We start from the raw sequence: 16,894 nt of genomic DNA on the forward strand, positions 1-16,894 counted from the left end.
GCCTTTCGACCCTATCCTAGCATCTCCAGCACCCCCTCCTTCCAGATAAAAACCTTAACAGAACTCATGAGAAAGAGCTTGCTCCTTTCCCGACTGTGATAATAATAAACCCACCCCAACTGGCAGTGGTTAAATGCATTGGGTAGCCGACATATTCACAACATATAGGGGGTCATTATGACCCCGGCGGTCGGAGCTAATGTGGGGGTAGTACCGCCAACAAGCTGGCGGTACTTACCGCCACATTATGACATTGGCGGGTTGGCTGAAGCCAATCCGCCAGTGTACCACTCCGACCGCCATGTCCATAAGAATCTCCAGCCCGGCGGCCACAATTGTGCAGCCGGCGGTATCATGGCCCTGCCTACCGCCATGATTTTCGTGGCGTTCGTAACGCCACAAACACATTGGCGGTAGGCCCTATCAGTGACAGTAACTACCTAAACATAACAGTAGAGAAGCTACAACTAGCTATAGAAAACTGGGCTCAAAACACAATTCCTTACTCTGCCATCAAAACAGCCATAAAAAATTTACTGAACAAGCCGTCAAGAGAACCTGATGTTAAGGCCTTATTGGAAAAGGGCACATACGCTCCAGTAATAACATCTTACACAGACCAGACAAATGCACCTGCATCAAACATTAGGCAAATGCTGTCTAAAACTAATACTATGGGCCAGACTGGTGCCTCTTCCAATAAGAGAGCTGGACGTCGGCAGGAAATCATTTAATTGTGTGATGTACACTTTACGACTACAAAAAGAGTCACTGGTTCATGTGCTCTGCTGCTGCCAGGTATTACCTAATGTCCACCGCAGGTGTCTGAGGTCAGTCTTTCTACACTACGTCACATGCAATGTCATAGAGGCGCAGATCTTCTATTCTTTCCGGAAACCATATCACAGCTGGCAAAATTTAACACATTCATCCACTTATTGTGGACGTTGTTAAAGGGAAGGTTTCCGGAAATAGCACTCCAACGGCTAGGCATTGTTCACAGCTCCGCCCTGCCCCCTCCCCCCAACTAGTAAACTGCTGCCTAGTGGTTTTCCTCTTGCACTTTTAATTTAGGCACACAGATGTTTTGGTGTACATCTCTTAAATGCGCTCCAGGGTAAGGGCCTTTTATCCTTGCAAAGAAAATTAATAAGATATGCCCCGAGGAGGGATCTCCAGTCAGCAACTTCAAATCTTATCTGCATTGCAAAATTTTGGAAAACAAGAAAGGGTGGTTGAACGCTTATGGTCAGATGGCTCAGTTCTGGAATTAGTTATCAGCCGCTTAAAGCTCTGCAGTTGATCTACTGTACCTTAGGAAAGCCATTAAAATCTGACTGTTTCCTGTGTAATTAGCATTTGCTGATCTAGCTGTTCTCCATAGCAGCCTGTCCTTTGTCTGAATGAGGCTGCAGTGCCAGGATACTTACAATTTCCATAGGATATAATGGAATAGTAACACAGCGAATGGGATAGCCGTCACTTTTGTGACAGAGTAACCCCGTCTGCCAAGACCTAAATCAGGCCCTAAATGTCCTACTGTTTCCAAGGATGAAGTGTCTTTACTCCTGCTCTTGTCAAGAGTAAACCTCCAACCCTTTCTAGGATGGGAAGAGCACAGAAAAGAGTTTGTGAACACCCTTGGGTGTTCACAAGCTTTCAGGTCATTGCCACACTGGGATACAACCTTCCTTCTGATGAGAGAACCTCCATGTGGGTTAGTCCTTTTATGAATGCCTAACTACTCTTGTGAGTTGTAAAAGTCCCTTTGCACTCGAAAAAGAAGCTATTTGATCATGTAAGTAGAAAATATCCATGCAAATAGATTTAAGAATCTCTTATCATATATTTTATTATCTCTCGTAGTCATTTCTTGGTACCGTTGTCTTGAATATTTGCTGTATATTTGATCAGGCACATTTTATTATTGTTTTATGAGATATGATTAAAAGAAACTGAAACAAATGGTATTTGCTTATGCTTGCTTGCTGGCTAATGCTGCTTTATGCAAACAACCGTATTGTGAGGCAACTAGAGATTACAGATGAATTCCGCCCTTTGGATTTAAAGTATTCCCAAAACTGCTGAAACTGCAGTGGTCCAGAATATCGCTAAAGGAAAAGTCCCACCTCATTCTGTGGCGTGAGTAAGAATCAGACGTCTTGGACCAGACGCAAAGGAACATTTTCTGCAACACTGGTATTGTTCATTTAGAGTGATAAAGACGGCCAGTTTATACTACAGTGTCACTTACTCGGCCCGTTTTCTGCCCCCGCCAGTTTAACAGAACAGACTCAGATTTCTACTTTCTGTCCTCGCTCTTACCTTGTAAATGCAGGAATTGATTGACATCTGCGAACCCAACCTCATCTGCGATGCACAAACATGCCACTTTCCGAACGTAATTCTGATTCACAGAATCGGAACTGGAGGAGGTCTTTGTTACAGTGAATACTTAATGTTACAGAAATTATTTCTGTGTGACAGATTTTTTTACTGATTCAAGTAAGCACCCACAGACTCATACGTTTGTGGCTGTTCACCTTCCATGTGCCGGCACTTTCCCATCTTGAAAACACGCCTAAGAGTCAATGCATTCAGAGGTGCATGCGCTAAAGCAGATTAGGGACCTATTACACCTTTAGAATTCGTCCTCCTGGTGGAAGAATATTGAGTACTCCAGGAAAGCTACACCTGACGTAGATTTCCCACAGTACTTATAGGATCTTTATTGCCCCAAGGGTACTCTAACCGTAGGAATACTTGAGTATTTATCTGACTTTCTATCCTAGAGTGCATAGAGTGTGGATGTATACAGCTAAAGGTCTTAAACTTGGGGAATGGCCAGCAGAATAGAGCATTGTGGATTTGCTTTGTTGGACTCTGCCTCGTCAGGTATTCCAAATGATGGGGCCTTATGCCGCCATAGTAAGTCCTAATGTCGCCCCCTGTCTTCCATTCTATAGTTTTTGAAGGCCCTTTCTTAAGGACGATTTCATGTTTTACCTTTGGTAGATTTTTAATGTATCATACGCTTGCATGTTTAGTGTATGTTTAATTCTAGCCCAACTGCACACAACCAGAACCAACCCCTATCTAAACTTCCATTATGTTTTTAAATAGCTAGGCTGTCGGGGACGTTCTGAATCTGAGGAGTATGGAATAGACTTATGCCTTCAGCAAGAGCTCTACATATTTTTGGACAGTAGAACGCTTGGTTTGCTTCTCTGTCTCTTACTGTTCTTAAGAGAGCTACTGTGAAATGTGTGTTGCATCTCTGTAACAATTGAAATGCACAAAAAGTGATGGTTGGGCTGTTTGAATTAACCCAGCCACTGGTAATTGGGTCTTGCCTCTCATCCGGCCATGAACTTCTGTAGTGGCGAGTTCATCAGCGAGCTAACATGGCTGTGTTAGGTATATCACATATAAGGAATGTCTTGCTTCCAAAGGAAGCAAGTGTAGATTGATGAGAGCTCTTGTCATTGAACAAACGTTGCTGCACCAATCACAAGTCCTGCAGATGTTGTCTGTGATCACTGTTTTACACCCCAGTAAACTCTCAGAACCATATAAAGAGCCTTGCATTATTTTATTTTTTTACAGGGAGTCATAGGAGATTGGGTACACTAAGGGCCAGATGTACCAAAGGATTTTACCCATTCTGTGTCTATGGGAAAAAGCTTTCGTACATATGGCCCCAAGTTAGTTATATGTTTTTTGTGTGGTAAGCCCAAAATAAGGCAAGCAGCTAAATTTTAGATTTATTGAAGTTTTTATTTGCTTATAGGATATGTCTCATTGGGCTTAGTCAATTCTTGGTAATTTGAAGTTCTTGATGTTGTGTCTTCAGTTACAGATGATAAGGTGGAAGCTTGGTATCAAGATCGTTTTGATATTCAGAAAATGCCTGTGACCCAGAGACGGATGACATACATCAACCTGAGCCATGTCATTCGCTATCACCAGGAAGAAGGCATGCGGGTGAGGATCACCCAGGCCTACGGACTCCAGAGTAAGAAGAGATTTAATCTTGCGCTGCATCCCCGGACTGGGTTAAGCTGCAAACACTCGTGAGGGTGCTCTTATTTTGGAATTTCTTCCAATGAATGGTGTGCTGTACATATTGAAATTCCTATATTAAAAAACTGTGTTTGACAATATGTTAACACGCTATACAAATTAGCACATTGTAAGAGTGCTTCTCCCACCCCTAATCACTGGCAGTGTCCCAGAGAGACAGCATGTGAGGAGTGAGGCACAGCTTGCATGATCCAATAGGCCATCACCCTCTGTCATTCTCTTTCTGCCAAGGTACTAAGTCAGGTTCAGCAGAATCTTTCTTTCCCTGCCTCTGTAATTTGCAGACTCTGCTGAAAATGGCAGAAAGGATGGCGGGGCCCACCACTAAACACCATTGTATGCCTCACTCCAAGCGTTTGCTGGCAGTCGTGACAGTCTACAGTGGGGAAGAGTAATGTAATCAAAATGAAGCCATTTCAGTATGAGCCCTACAAAGTAATTGGTGAGAAAAGTGTCCTAGCACTGTTCTAAATAGATTTAGTGCATTAAATGAGGTACAACTTTGGCAGACTGATATTATTTGGCCCAGAAAGGTTTCCAGTTTTGATATTATTATTATTAGTGCTGTTGCTTTATAAATCCTGAAAAGTGAATGCACTATCACACCGTGGCTTCACGGCATTGGAAACAAATCCAAAAACATGCTTTTGATCTGAGAAATTGTTTTTGTGGAGATATTCTGTTCAACTTTTAAGACAAATAACTAACACTCAAACTCTACAATTTGTGTGTTTATGAATTGTACAAATAAATTACTTTCAGGGGTATTTAAAATTTAAATAAGGATTTGTTTAGCAAAGCAGCTTTCTTCCCTGTTCACAGAAGTTTGTCATTTTCATTTAAGTTGCAATATGAGGCAACTTGGCTCAGCCCAGTGCTTAATTTGTGCTTATTGTTTCCAGTGCTGAGCACCAGCACTTATTTTTGAGGGCCGGTGCTTATTCTTCTGCCTCAAGCATTTTCATCGAGCAAAAGACACATATGGGAAAGACGGAGGAAGAGAAAAACGAAAAAGCGTCACAAAGGTAGAAAGCAAAAAGCTGTTAGAATGAGTTGAAGGGGCAGGGAGTGGCTGTTAATGGATTGAAGAGGCCCGAGATAGCTTCAGGATTACACTGCCTCAATATTCTGTGCTCGCACATTTAAATGCAGCAGCCGCGTTTTTAAGAGGAGGGCTTTCGGCACTTATATTTACAAATTAAGCACTGGTTCAGCCAGGGAGACTTCTGCATCCTTTGCAGGGTTGCAATTTCAAGACAGACACATCCACCCAAGGACTTCCTCTCCCTCTAACCGCTAGCTACATACATTTTGATCAACCGTATGTCATTGTCACAATAATGGCTTCTGGTTGTTGACAGCAAACAGAATGAAGTTGAGGTGCTCAATGCCAGGACATAAGGGCATGCTCCTGTCAGGCGAGAGGGGAAATAGTATACAGCTTGGGAGTTGGGCTAAATTTCCTTTGCAATGGATTTCAACTGTTCATCAATTTAAACTAATATTTGTTTCTCCCTTATCCCCATTTTACCCACAGTTGAGGGGCTTTATATAAATGCCTTTGCCCGGATCCTCAAGGGACATGAAAGCATGGATTTGCCTGAATTGCCTCAGCGATGGGGAGGTGAGGAGAAATTCCTTACACGTCGCCATGATTTTGGAAGCCTACAGAGATGTCCAAGATGGACAGACCCATCAGTGGTACGTTGAATCTCTTTTATCCTACTGTTAAACCATATGGCCAAATCATCACCACTGTAGGCATATACTGGATTCAGGTTTGTATGGTGATTACTGCTTGCAGTGTGTAATTATAGAACACGCACAGTTGATGAGTTGAGATGTTACTGCAGCTGGTATGCAGTGCCTCTCCTAATATTTGAGTGATACTGCTGAGTGATGCTGCTGAATGATTATGTGCAATTCCATTCAAAGGATTAGTCTACCATCCTACTCCTCAGTTACCCATGTTGACACTTCACATTCCACTAGGATGTTTAACTGAGGATTTGCTAATGTCCAGAGGTAAAGGTAATTCTTAAATATCTGTTGATAACATTTGTTACCTTTTGCATGACCAGTGTGCCTCTCTCATAATTTTGCATCAGTTAATGTTTCTTTCCCTTAAAATCTTTCAATAAGCGACTAAAGCCCATGGCTATATTTATATTATTGATTTATGAAGATCACTGCTTAAAGTCAATTCCTGTGGCTTATGCTCTGTAATTCTGAACCTTGCGTAGACACAAATGCAAAATTGCAGAGACATAGATGCACAATTGTGCCAAGCAAAGGCAAATGTACTCAGTAACCTTTTGTCCGTGGCATGTGTAGCTGTAGATACATATGCTGTGCATTCTCCTGCCTTCTAGTATTGAGCTTGGACGTGTGAAAGTTGTTTTTCCTTGAAGAAGTCTTTAGAGTCTTGAGGTATTGTGACTCCACCCATTAGTGGTAATGCACATGGACATTGGCTCCATTGTTATGTTTTTTCTCTGCTGTTGTGTTCAGATGTGTCTCTTCGAGTTCCGGTTAAATGCCGTGTGGTTTTGTCACCAGGTCTGCTCGGAAAGAAACAACAATTCTCTCCGATTCCAAGCGTTGCATACCCTTTTTTCTTCAGCTCTGCGATCAAACACCTTCAACCTCCCACATGGGGCCTCATCCCTCCAGGGATCAATCTGTTCCTTCACGCTTGAGAATGTGCCTGTGATGGAAAGGACTCCATTCTGCTACTGCCTGAAGTGTCAAGCGAAATACCTGAGGACAGGTATGTAACCTCTGTCTATCCCTGGCCCATCAGGATGGCTCATGTTTGGTGTGCCTCACCTTCCGAAAACAGAAGACTTTCCATTACCAGTGACACCATTGCATCACCTTGGCTTCAGTAGAGCAACACTGAGAGTGCAATACTCCGGACCTGTTTGGAGAAGAGGACACCGAGGGGGAACAACTGCCAGAGGCTTTTGGCACAGAGGTTCAGGTATTCTTGTTGGGTGAGAGCTGTGAATCTGATGCCAAAGCGGGTAAGGCGCTACCCGCACAGTGTCCAGAATCAAAAACAGCCACATTGAGTATAGATATGCAGCCCCCTCCTCCCAACATCACTCAGAAGGTGAGCACCCCCCTTGAGGGGGCTGAGCTTCAAGCTCGCAGACCCATCATGAGGCCTCCAGTCCACCACTACCGCAAGGCCATTGTCGCCACCAAACTTTTGGTTCTGACCTGGCGCCCTCCCACCTCTCAGTGCCAAAGTCCTCCTCGAGGCCTCACCCTTTGACTTTAAATGTTCATTCACCTGTGGCCTCAAAACCGCATTTAAAGCCAACCTCAGGGTCGAATTCTTTGGAACTGAAATCTGGCTCGGTGACAGCGGGTCAATGACAATCGTCGGCTCTGAAACCCCGGTGTTTAGGGCAGCTTCCTCTACTGTTTCTGAGGATCAAGTTCAACCCATCCTCCTCCAAGAGGAGCTCGATGCTACACAGCAGCGTATCCTCATCCATCCCGAGACCAGATGGATCCTAGCTCAGCATCCTCTCAAAGCAAAGGACCCTTTTCTTCCCAGAAGGAAACTGACTTTTGCGGAAGCGTTAAATGCACCTTAATAGTCGGTGCCTAAGAAGCCTTGACCCCATGGCTCATCTCCACTACCTCTCTTGCCTTGTCTACCTCCTCCTCAGTCTTCTCCTCCTTCTTCCATTGCCATAGACTCACATGCCAGGTTGCATATGCATCTTTTGCAAGAGTCCGTAGCAGCACAGTGGTCACAAATGTAGTTTCATTGGGAAGATCTAGTGTTGATCTGGAGTCAAAGTCATCGCTCTCTGCAGTCATGGAATAGCAACACCCTGTTGAAAGGTTGGGCCTTTTTAGACCCAATAATGCATATGACCTTACAGTTTCTTTCCTGGAAGGTAGCTTTCTTGGTAGCTATCACTTTCTTCAGGTGTGTTAGTGATCTTCAGGAACTTACTCTGGAAGAACTTTTTTTCCAAGTACACAGCAATAGAATAGTCCTTAGGACAAACCACAAATTCCTCCCTAAGGTGGTCTCTGGCTTCCAACTTAACCAAACTATAGAACTCCAGTGTTCTTCCCACATCCAAAAATCCAGAATCCATAGCAGAAATAACTCTTCACACATGAGATGTGAAAACAGTGGTTATGTATTACATTGACAGGACTAAGACCTCCTATAAAACACAACAGCTCTTTGTCTCTCTCCAAACCACACATAGGTGCTCTGTGCAAGGGAGGTATAGCACGCTGGTTGGTCAAATCCATACAAAACTGTTACACGAAAGCCAAAAGACCTTTGCCTGTCCCTCCCAGACCCCACTCAACCAGAAAAAAAGAGCATCTATGACTTTCTTGGGTAATATTCCTATAGCAGCCATCTGCAGAGCAGCTACTTGGAATACTCCCCACATTTTTACTAAACATTGCTGTGTGGTTGTTTTAGCTCGTCAACAAGCTAGAGTTGGCCAGGCTTTCTTGCACACACTTTTTCAGTCTTCTGCAACATCCTTGGGCTAGCCACAGCCTTACTTTAGGATTGCTTTACAGTCTATGCACAGTATGTGAATCTACAGCTACACATGCCATGAATGGAAATTGTTACTTACCCTGTAAGAATCTGTCCATGACATGTAGTACTGCCAATTCACATGCGCCCACCTGCCTTACCGGAAGCCTTTTGATGTTTCAGACTTAGGCCGTTAATACAACCCTGGCGGTCATAAGACCGTCAGGGCCGCGGTGGCAGCCAGACCGCCGCCAATGTGGCAGTCCGGCCTCCACATTTTGACCATAGTGAAGCGCCACGGTCTGACTGCCGGCACTGTCAGGTTGCCGCCGGTCGACAGCCTGGCGGAGTCGGTGGTCTTAATCCACCAGGGCAGGTCTCTGCACTGCCCATGCAACATGCCAATGTTGTGCTGAGTTTCCTGCTGGGCCTGCGGGTGGAAACGTTGTTTCTGCCCACTGTCCGAGGGGGAAACTCTTAATAGGGCCAGTGGGCAGAAGACCGGACTGGCGGGCTTCCGGAGTGGCGGTCTTCCGTCCTAAAGAGTTTGGCGGGCAGCCATGACCGCCCGCCAAACTCTTAATGAGGCCCTTTGTATTTCATCTTTAAAAAAAAAAAAAAAACTTTAATTATCATTTTACCATCAGAAGTAACAGATTGCCAATGTCAGAGGCCCTTTGTATTTCATCTTTAAAAAAAAAAAAAAAACTTTAATTATCATTTTACCATCAGAAGTAACAGATTGCCAATGTCAACAATGGATCGCATTGAGATAAATGTAGCAGTACATTCTTATACGCTCCAGATTTACAAACAAAACTGTAGTGCAATACATCACAATAGCAATAGATTGAACATCAAACAGGGTGCACTTAGCCAATATGCTCTACTCATTGTGTTCTAGTTCATCTCCATAGACAAAGATGATTTACCATTGGTAGATTCATCTTGGGAGTCCTCTCAACCCCATCACCCAGAAACCTGTCGCAGAGTCACCCCCAGACCTCCAGATCAGTTTACAAGTCAGCATCCATTTGTGCACGTCAGAGATACAGCAGCTCGGCCAGTGACCACTCTGAGACATCCCAAAACCACAGGTCCATCATGGGGCCCATAGCTCCCATCCAGCTAATGGCAACCCACCTCCTAGCCCACACCAAAGCCAACTGTAAGAAGCGGTATGCCAGCTTGTGCTTCTTGGGCAGAGTAACATTCCCCTACAAACAATGCACAGATTTCAATGACCCACAGCTCCTAGACCAGCGCTTTGGGGTTTCCATATCCATCTCCCAGTATCCACCTCCCAGGCATGCCGAACTCTCAACTGCTGTGTACGACTTCTGCCTACATTGCCTTATACGTCAAGGAGACAAGATAATGCCCAGAGCGCAACGTCGACAGTGCTCCCAGTACAGCAGAGTCCGACAGCACTTCTGGAAAGGACACCCTGCTTTACTACCCCCATTAGACCTGCATAATGTAGGAATTGGTCAAGAACCCAACCCAAACTGTAGCTGCGCATCCTCAAAAGAAATAAGCATGTTATTGGGATACAGATCCCCACCCTGCTCCCAGCCGCATTTGTGCCAAGCCTGGAACGACATGGGGCCCTCCAAATGACGGAACAGGGCCAGCACCCAAAGTGTCAGTTTCATATGAAAGTGAGTTTTTTTTATCACTACCCTCACCACTCTCTGCCTTGTAGCGGTGGTCTGACGCACAGTGTAAGGGACCAAGGCAGGCACACTCAAGTGCTCAAGTCTGCCGTGAAAAGCTTCAGATGCTTACCTTCCTCCACCATCCCAGCCACCAAAGCCTATTCCCAGCTGTCCCCCTTGACTATGAGCTGCGTGCTGTGAGATGTGTAGTATTACAATTCCAGATTTGGCACAGCAAGCCCACTGTCCTCATACCCCCTCTTCAACTTCGTATGAGCCACTCCACTCCATTTGTCAGTCAATAGGAATGAGGTTAGAAGCACATTTATGCTTAGAAAAAAATGCTGCCCACAAGGGGCACAACAACTTCTGAATGGAGTAAAAACAAAGGGCAAGCAGCACCATCTTAGACACCGCTATTCTGCCCATGAGAGATAGTGGCAAAGTGTTCCACAACCATACAGAAGTATGCAGTGAATCAATTTGTCTCTCAACATTGTATCGAAATTGCTTTTCCATAGAGTGTGTCACCATCATCCCCAACTATCTAAAATGATCAAGTTACCACCTCAACCCCAAATCAGGGAGCAGCACCATGGGAATCCCTACCAGGGCTGCCAAAGGGAACAACAGTGACTTCTTCCTAATAATTCTATGTCCGGACACAACACCGAAGGCCTCCAACAGTTGTAGCAACACTTCCAGAGATTCACGGGGGTACGCAGATAAAAAACAAGGCATCATCAGCACAAAGGGAGATAACGTGTCTGTGCTGCCCAAGTTCAATACCCCAGCCATGCATAAACCACAATACCTGGATAGCCAGAGGCTCCATTGTCAGTGCGAACAAAAGTGGTAACAGTGAACTGCCCTGCCTGGTTCTACACTCGATATCCCAGTGTACGAAACAATACTTTTCCAACTGGACTCTCGTAGACGGACCAGTATACAGCAGGCGTATCCAGGCCCGAAACCGAGGGCTGAACCCAGTAGCTTGCATCATGCCCAAACAATACCCCCAATCCACTGTATCAAAGGCCTCCTCAATGTCAATGGAGGCCCAAAGCCATTTCCTTCCATCTACCCCCCCCACCTCATGCAGCACATGCACCAATTTCCACAAATTCATGGTCGTACTGTGCCCAGGGATAAAGCCACATTGGTCAGCCTGCACTAGACCACTCATGACCAGGTGCAGTAACCTACATAAGTCCTTGACATCAAAGTTGATCACCTTCATATCAAAGTTGATCATCATGAGTGGGTGGTACAATGTTGAGTCCGACCCCTCCCCACCCAGTTTTGGCATCATGCAGACAAGAGCCTCTCTTATACTTGGAGGGAGAACACCGACTCCCCGACCTCCAAGAACAACTCAAGCAGTTTTTAAGTCAAGTCCACTGAAAGTCCTTGATAAAATTCATCCGGGAACCCATCCCCTCCCAGGTGCTTTATTTTTTGGTAGCATTCATAAAGCTGTCTTCAGCTCCTCCAGAGTGATATCCACCTCAGGTTCTTCCATCATCGCCTCCCCCACCCTGGATATATGTAAGGGAATTAGATATGCATTAACACAATTCAACATACTATGACCACCCCAATACTCCCTTTCCGGGAGACGCTGAAAGGTTTCCACCACTGGCTCCTGCGTTGCAAGCACTACCTCAGTTTTGTCTATCTGATGAAGCACTGAAGGAATATAGGTCTCCTGTTGTGACACCCAAGCCAAGGGCCTACCCGATTTATTCCCCTCCTGGTGCAGGTGCTGCTAATACCGAGTATCAGTGTACACATCCAATCAGTCCCATTTCTCAGCAATACTTCTCTGTACTCTCAGCTCCTACCTCCGATGCATCTGATCAGAAAAATCCCATCCCTGCAATGATGCCAACATGTCCCCCTTCAGCTGCAGCACCCATTGGAGCTGCCTCCGTACTCCATGTTTTAAACCCACACATTTTCCCCTCATCACAGCCTTTATGGCCTCACATTCGTTGCAACAGGACCCCATTGTGCCCCAATTAGAATACAGATAATCAGTCAGTGTATATGACAGTGAATCTCTACAACAACATCCGTCATCAGATCCACCAATTCACACAGTACTGGGGAGTGATCCAATAGGAGGCAAGCTAAATGTGTCACCTGCAGCAACTCTCCGGGTGGTATTCCCGCCAGCAGATTTCTGTTAAGTCTACTGTAGGTGTTTTGCATGAGTGAGTGGCAAGTGAAACCCTATCTAATGGCTGGAGAGGCCTACAGGCATTTCAAGGCCTTAAGTTGTCCACCAACTCCCACAAGGAGATAGCCGTCCGCAGCCTTGTGTCAAGTCTCAGGGACAAGTGATCCACCTCAGAACACAATTATAGTCTCCTAGCCACAAAATGGACCAGTCTAGTTTGGACCCCAACTTTCCTGAATCTTGAAGAAGAACTGAGGATCATCCTTTGGCAAGATTCGTTGTACTGCATAATGCGACAATCTGACAGTGCTGTAAAAAACAAAGTAAACAATACAAAAACCATAGAACAGTAAACCACACCCCGGATACCCCCACCGGACAAACATAGTGTAACCATCTTCCTATGTAGGTCCACCTTAAATGTGTCAAGACATCACTCTAACCCCAATCTGTTCAACAGAATCAGAATCCCCAACCCCTCGGCTTTGCCCCGTCAGCACCATCCAGTGTATATAATTGTATTGATATAACGCCTACTACCCCTGACAAGACGTAGAATCACTTTTTGGCGAGTAGCTCGCTACTGCGCAACCCATTTGTGGATTAGCATGGGGAAATATGAGTTAGTATGATCAGTGTCTGTTAGTTGGATTGACTAGGATAATGGAGGAATAAAAGAGGGAAGAGTCTAGAAAGTGTTATTTGGGAGATCATAATAGTAAGATGAGGTTTTGGATGAGTAAAAGGAGAGATGGAGGAGGGAAGAGCCTCTCGAAATGGATTTGGGAGATCATACTAGAAAATTATGTTTGGGATGAGTCAGAGAAGGGATACATGAAGGAAGAATTTAGAAAGGGTTGTTTGGGAGATCATAGTAGTAAAAAGATGTTTGCGGTTTTCCAAGGACGTATAGAGGAAGAAGTGTCTAGAAAGTGTTATTTTGGAGATCAAAGTATTAGAATGAGGTTTGGGGTGAGTCAGAAGTGGAAGTAGAGAATATATTGAGAGAGGTACAGACTGAGATATAGATGAGTTCATTGGAGAGAGTCAAAGGTTTTTTTTCTTCTACAGCAGGAGTAAAGTAATAAATATATACATACATAAATACATAGAAAGAGTGTACATGGATAAGCAAGCAAATAAATCGAGATTTAAAGTAGTATTTTATTAACTTAGACTTTCAAGTGTAGCTGTTCTTTAAGATTTTTTATAACTAATACTTTTTTTGAAAAAATGTTATTTTCCTCAATAGTGAAGCACTTGTAGATAAAATAATTATCATACAATTTACATATTGTGATAAATAAAACAGAGACCCATAAGCATCTGTTCAAATAACTTATTTGAAAACTATGCAGTGACCTATATACATGTTAAGCATAGAATAACATACCACCGACTGGCTATAACCGATAGATAGTTATAGTTAGGATCAACTTTTTCCAATAAAGGGGCATTTTTTGTTTTGCCAATAACCTTGGTGCCATTTGACAAATCCACAAAATTTTGAAAACGAATATGACAGTCAGTTCAGCTGCTTTGTTGAAAATTTCGGGGAGGTTTGTCAAGCGGGGCTGAGAAAAGAGTGTTGGGGGTTCCAAAACACTTTTCCCCCATTCTATGCCTTTGGAATTTTTTGAACTTTTGAACACGACTACAGCCCAAATCGCTGAACAGATTTACACCAAATTTGTCAGGTAGCTAGATCTTGGTCCAGAAAGTATGCTTTTTATAATTTGGTGTAAATCCATTCAGTAGTTTTTTAGTAATTTAAGGTTAATATATATTGATATCTAGAGACGCTGATCCTCCCCCGATCCACCCGTGGAGGATTTGCGTATTCAGGGGAAAAGCAAGGCCCTGATTGGCTGGTCACCACCTGAAAGGAAAGTTGTAGTGACCAGTTTGTTTCTCGCATCGGCCCTGGGGAGGTAAAAATATAGTGTAAAAACATATAAAGGCTTAGGATACATGAATCCTGACCCCACTTTTTTCCTATTTTTCGTCCGATCCGCAGATACACCATGGGGCTCAGAGTGCCCACTGCATGCAACCCTTTGGATTTGGGTGCGTGTTGCTAACCTCTGCTGTGCGTGGCGGTAGTTATATTAACGTGTGTGTTAAAAAAAAAATAGAAATTCACTAAAAAAACAAAAAACCTATAGTTAGGTTGACATTTTACCCATACAAAATCATAGAAATTCAGCGGTTATAGTTATACTTATCTAAAGAAATCATAACTTGTGCCGGAAAGTAAGTTAGAGTTTCTTAACATAACTATAACTATAAGGATAACTTTAACTGCTGAATTTCTATGGTTTTGTATGGGTAAAATGACAGCCTAACTGTAATGTCCCTGTAACCTTTGTTTTTTTAAGTGAATGAATATATATATATAAAAGGTTACAAAAATGTTATAGTTACGAAATAGAATTAAAAAAAGCATAGAAATTCACAACAAAGGTAGTAAGGACATTATAGTTATGTTCTGAATTTACTTGTACAAAACCAGAGAAGTTCAGCAGTTATAGGTAGAGTTATTTCAAGTAACTATAACTTGCGGCCTGAGGCAACTATAACTCGTGCACCTGCCGTGCACAGTTTATTCATCAATATGTTGACTTAATGTTTCATTGATATTTTTATTGATGTTATAAAAGTTGTCATGAGTGCTGTACTATCTGTGGTAATTAGCAGTGCATGGCGAAGGAGCAAGTTGTAGTTACCTTAGGTTGCAAGTTATAGTTACTTGAAATAACTCTAACTATAATTGCTGAATTTTCCTGTGCATGAGTCTCAGTGGTTCTGTGAGTGGGTGCGTGAGTCTCTGAGTGGATCTGTGAGTGGGTGCATGCATCTATGAGTGGGTCTGTGAGTGGGTGCATGCGTCTCTGAATGGGTCTGTAAGTGGGTGCATGAGTGTCAGAGTGGGTCTGTGAGTGGGTGTGTGTCTCTGAGTGAGTTTGTGAGTGAGTGCATGTTTGTGAGTGGGTCCATGAGTGTCTAAGTGAGTGTCTGAGTGTGTCTGTGAGTGGGTGTGAGTGACTGTGTGTGTGTCAGTAACTGTGTGAGTGACTCTGCCTCAAAGGAGCCTTACCTGCTCTTTTATCCAACAAGATTCCACAGCTTTGCATGAAATATCTACCCAAGTGAAGTTCTTTCTGCCTCCTTGGGTAACTGTCCAGTATGTATTCTACACTAAAGCTTTGTAATGGGGCACAAGGAAATGTCAGCAGTGACCTTGTGTGCATTTTGGCAATACGAGTGTTCTTGTTGCCTGTTTCTCTAGAATTCTGTGATAACATGAATCCTCATATAGAGAGGCCAACAAGACTACAAAGATGTTAATCTCCACCAAACCAGGGTCCTTCCTCAACCTCAACAGGAAGAACTTACAAATAAAAACGTAGCACATGCCCCAGTTGAAGCTCCACTTCTCGAAGCAACAAATGATCTTAACTCCTGGGCTTGGCGAAGGTAAAGCAAGTGTGTTTACTCAGAAATTCCATATTGAACAACAATCTGAAATCCTTTGTGGAGGTGAATGCATCTTTTATCTGATGGAGTGCAATCTATAGTTAACTGTGATTAGGGGGTTCTTTCTTGTCCTCTTCTGGGGGACCATCCGGCCCCTCTCCCCAGCCTATTTTGGCCCAGTTGACCCCATCCCCTGGGGCCCACCCTTAAAATATGTTATTTTTTATTTGGGAGGGGGACTGAACACCCCCCCTTCCACAGGCCGTTCTGGGGCCCGGCCTTATAATGTATTCTTTTTAACCCTCAGCTGGGCTATTTTGGCCCCAGTGACCTCATCCCCTAGGGCCCAGCCTTAAAATATATCTTTATTTTTTTGGGGTGGGGGGTGCCCAGCCATGTCCACTGGGTGCCCCCCAGGGCACCCAGTCACCACCGTTGGGGACTGCAGGGGGAGTCTAAATGTCCCACGGTCCCAGCAAGTACCCTGCCTCTTGCGGGAGCCGGCATTGCTGTCACAGAGAGGAAGCTGCTAAATATGCAGCTCCCTGCTTGTGAGAGCAATTGTTTACTCTGTTTCCCTGACCGCGTCTCTGCGGGCAGGGAAAGAGAGGCAACATCTGCTAACAGCAAACAAGAGCTGTTTGACAGCTCTCGCTTCATGGGAGCTCAGTTGTCTTTGCTCTGACTTTGCAGAAGCTGTCAAAGTTTGCGTCAAGTCAGAGCAAACAGCTTTGTCCCTGGGGTGGATATCCCGGGATATAGCAGTATCCGGTCCTGGGGGGTGGCGGAACCTAGGGCCATTCTTGGCCCGCCCTCCAACATTTTACCTTAGCCCCCTGGGAGGTCACGTCCCGGGAGTCTGCAACAGACCCCCTTCATCATGATATATCAGCTGCGGGGGAGGCCTTATGGGCCTCTCCCGTTTTAAATAATGATTTTGCCCTGGGGAGGTATTTGTCCTCGGGG

The 16,894-nt window shown here is 44.3% G+C and overlaps 1 protein-coding gene across 1 annotated transcript in view; it reads left to right on the forward strand.

Annotated features, from left to right (window-relative positions):
• The window catches only part of LOC138283656 (uncharacterized), a 426,145-nt gene that overhangs the window by 69,400 nt on the left and 339,851 nt on the right, over window positions 1–16,894 (forward strand). Inside the window, exons 3-4 of the mRNA XM_069221591.1 lie at window positions 3,854–4,015; window positions 5,621–5,784. Of these exons, the coding sequence (XP_069077692.1) occupies window positions 3,854–4,015; window positions 5,621–5,784 (326 nt within the window). The remainder of the gene's footprint in view (window positions 1–3,853; window positions 4,016–5,620; window positions 5,785–16,894) is intronic.

This window comes from Pleurodeles waltl, chromosome 3_1 (genome assembly GCF_031143425.1).
Source record: "Pleurodeles waltl isolate 20211129_DDA chromosome 3_1, aPleWal1.hap1.20221129, whole genome shotgun sequence".
In the NCBI taxonomy this organism is placed as follows: Eukaryota; Metazoa; Chordata; class Amphibia; order Caudata; family Salamandridae; genus Pleurodeles; species Pleurodeles waltl.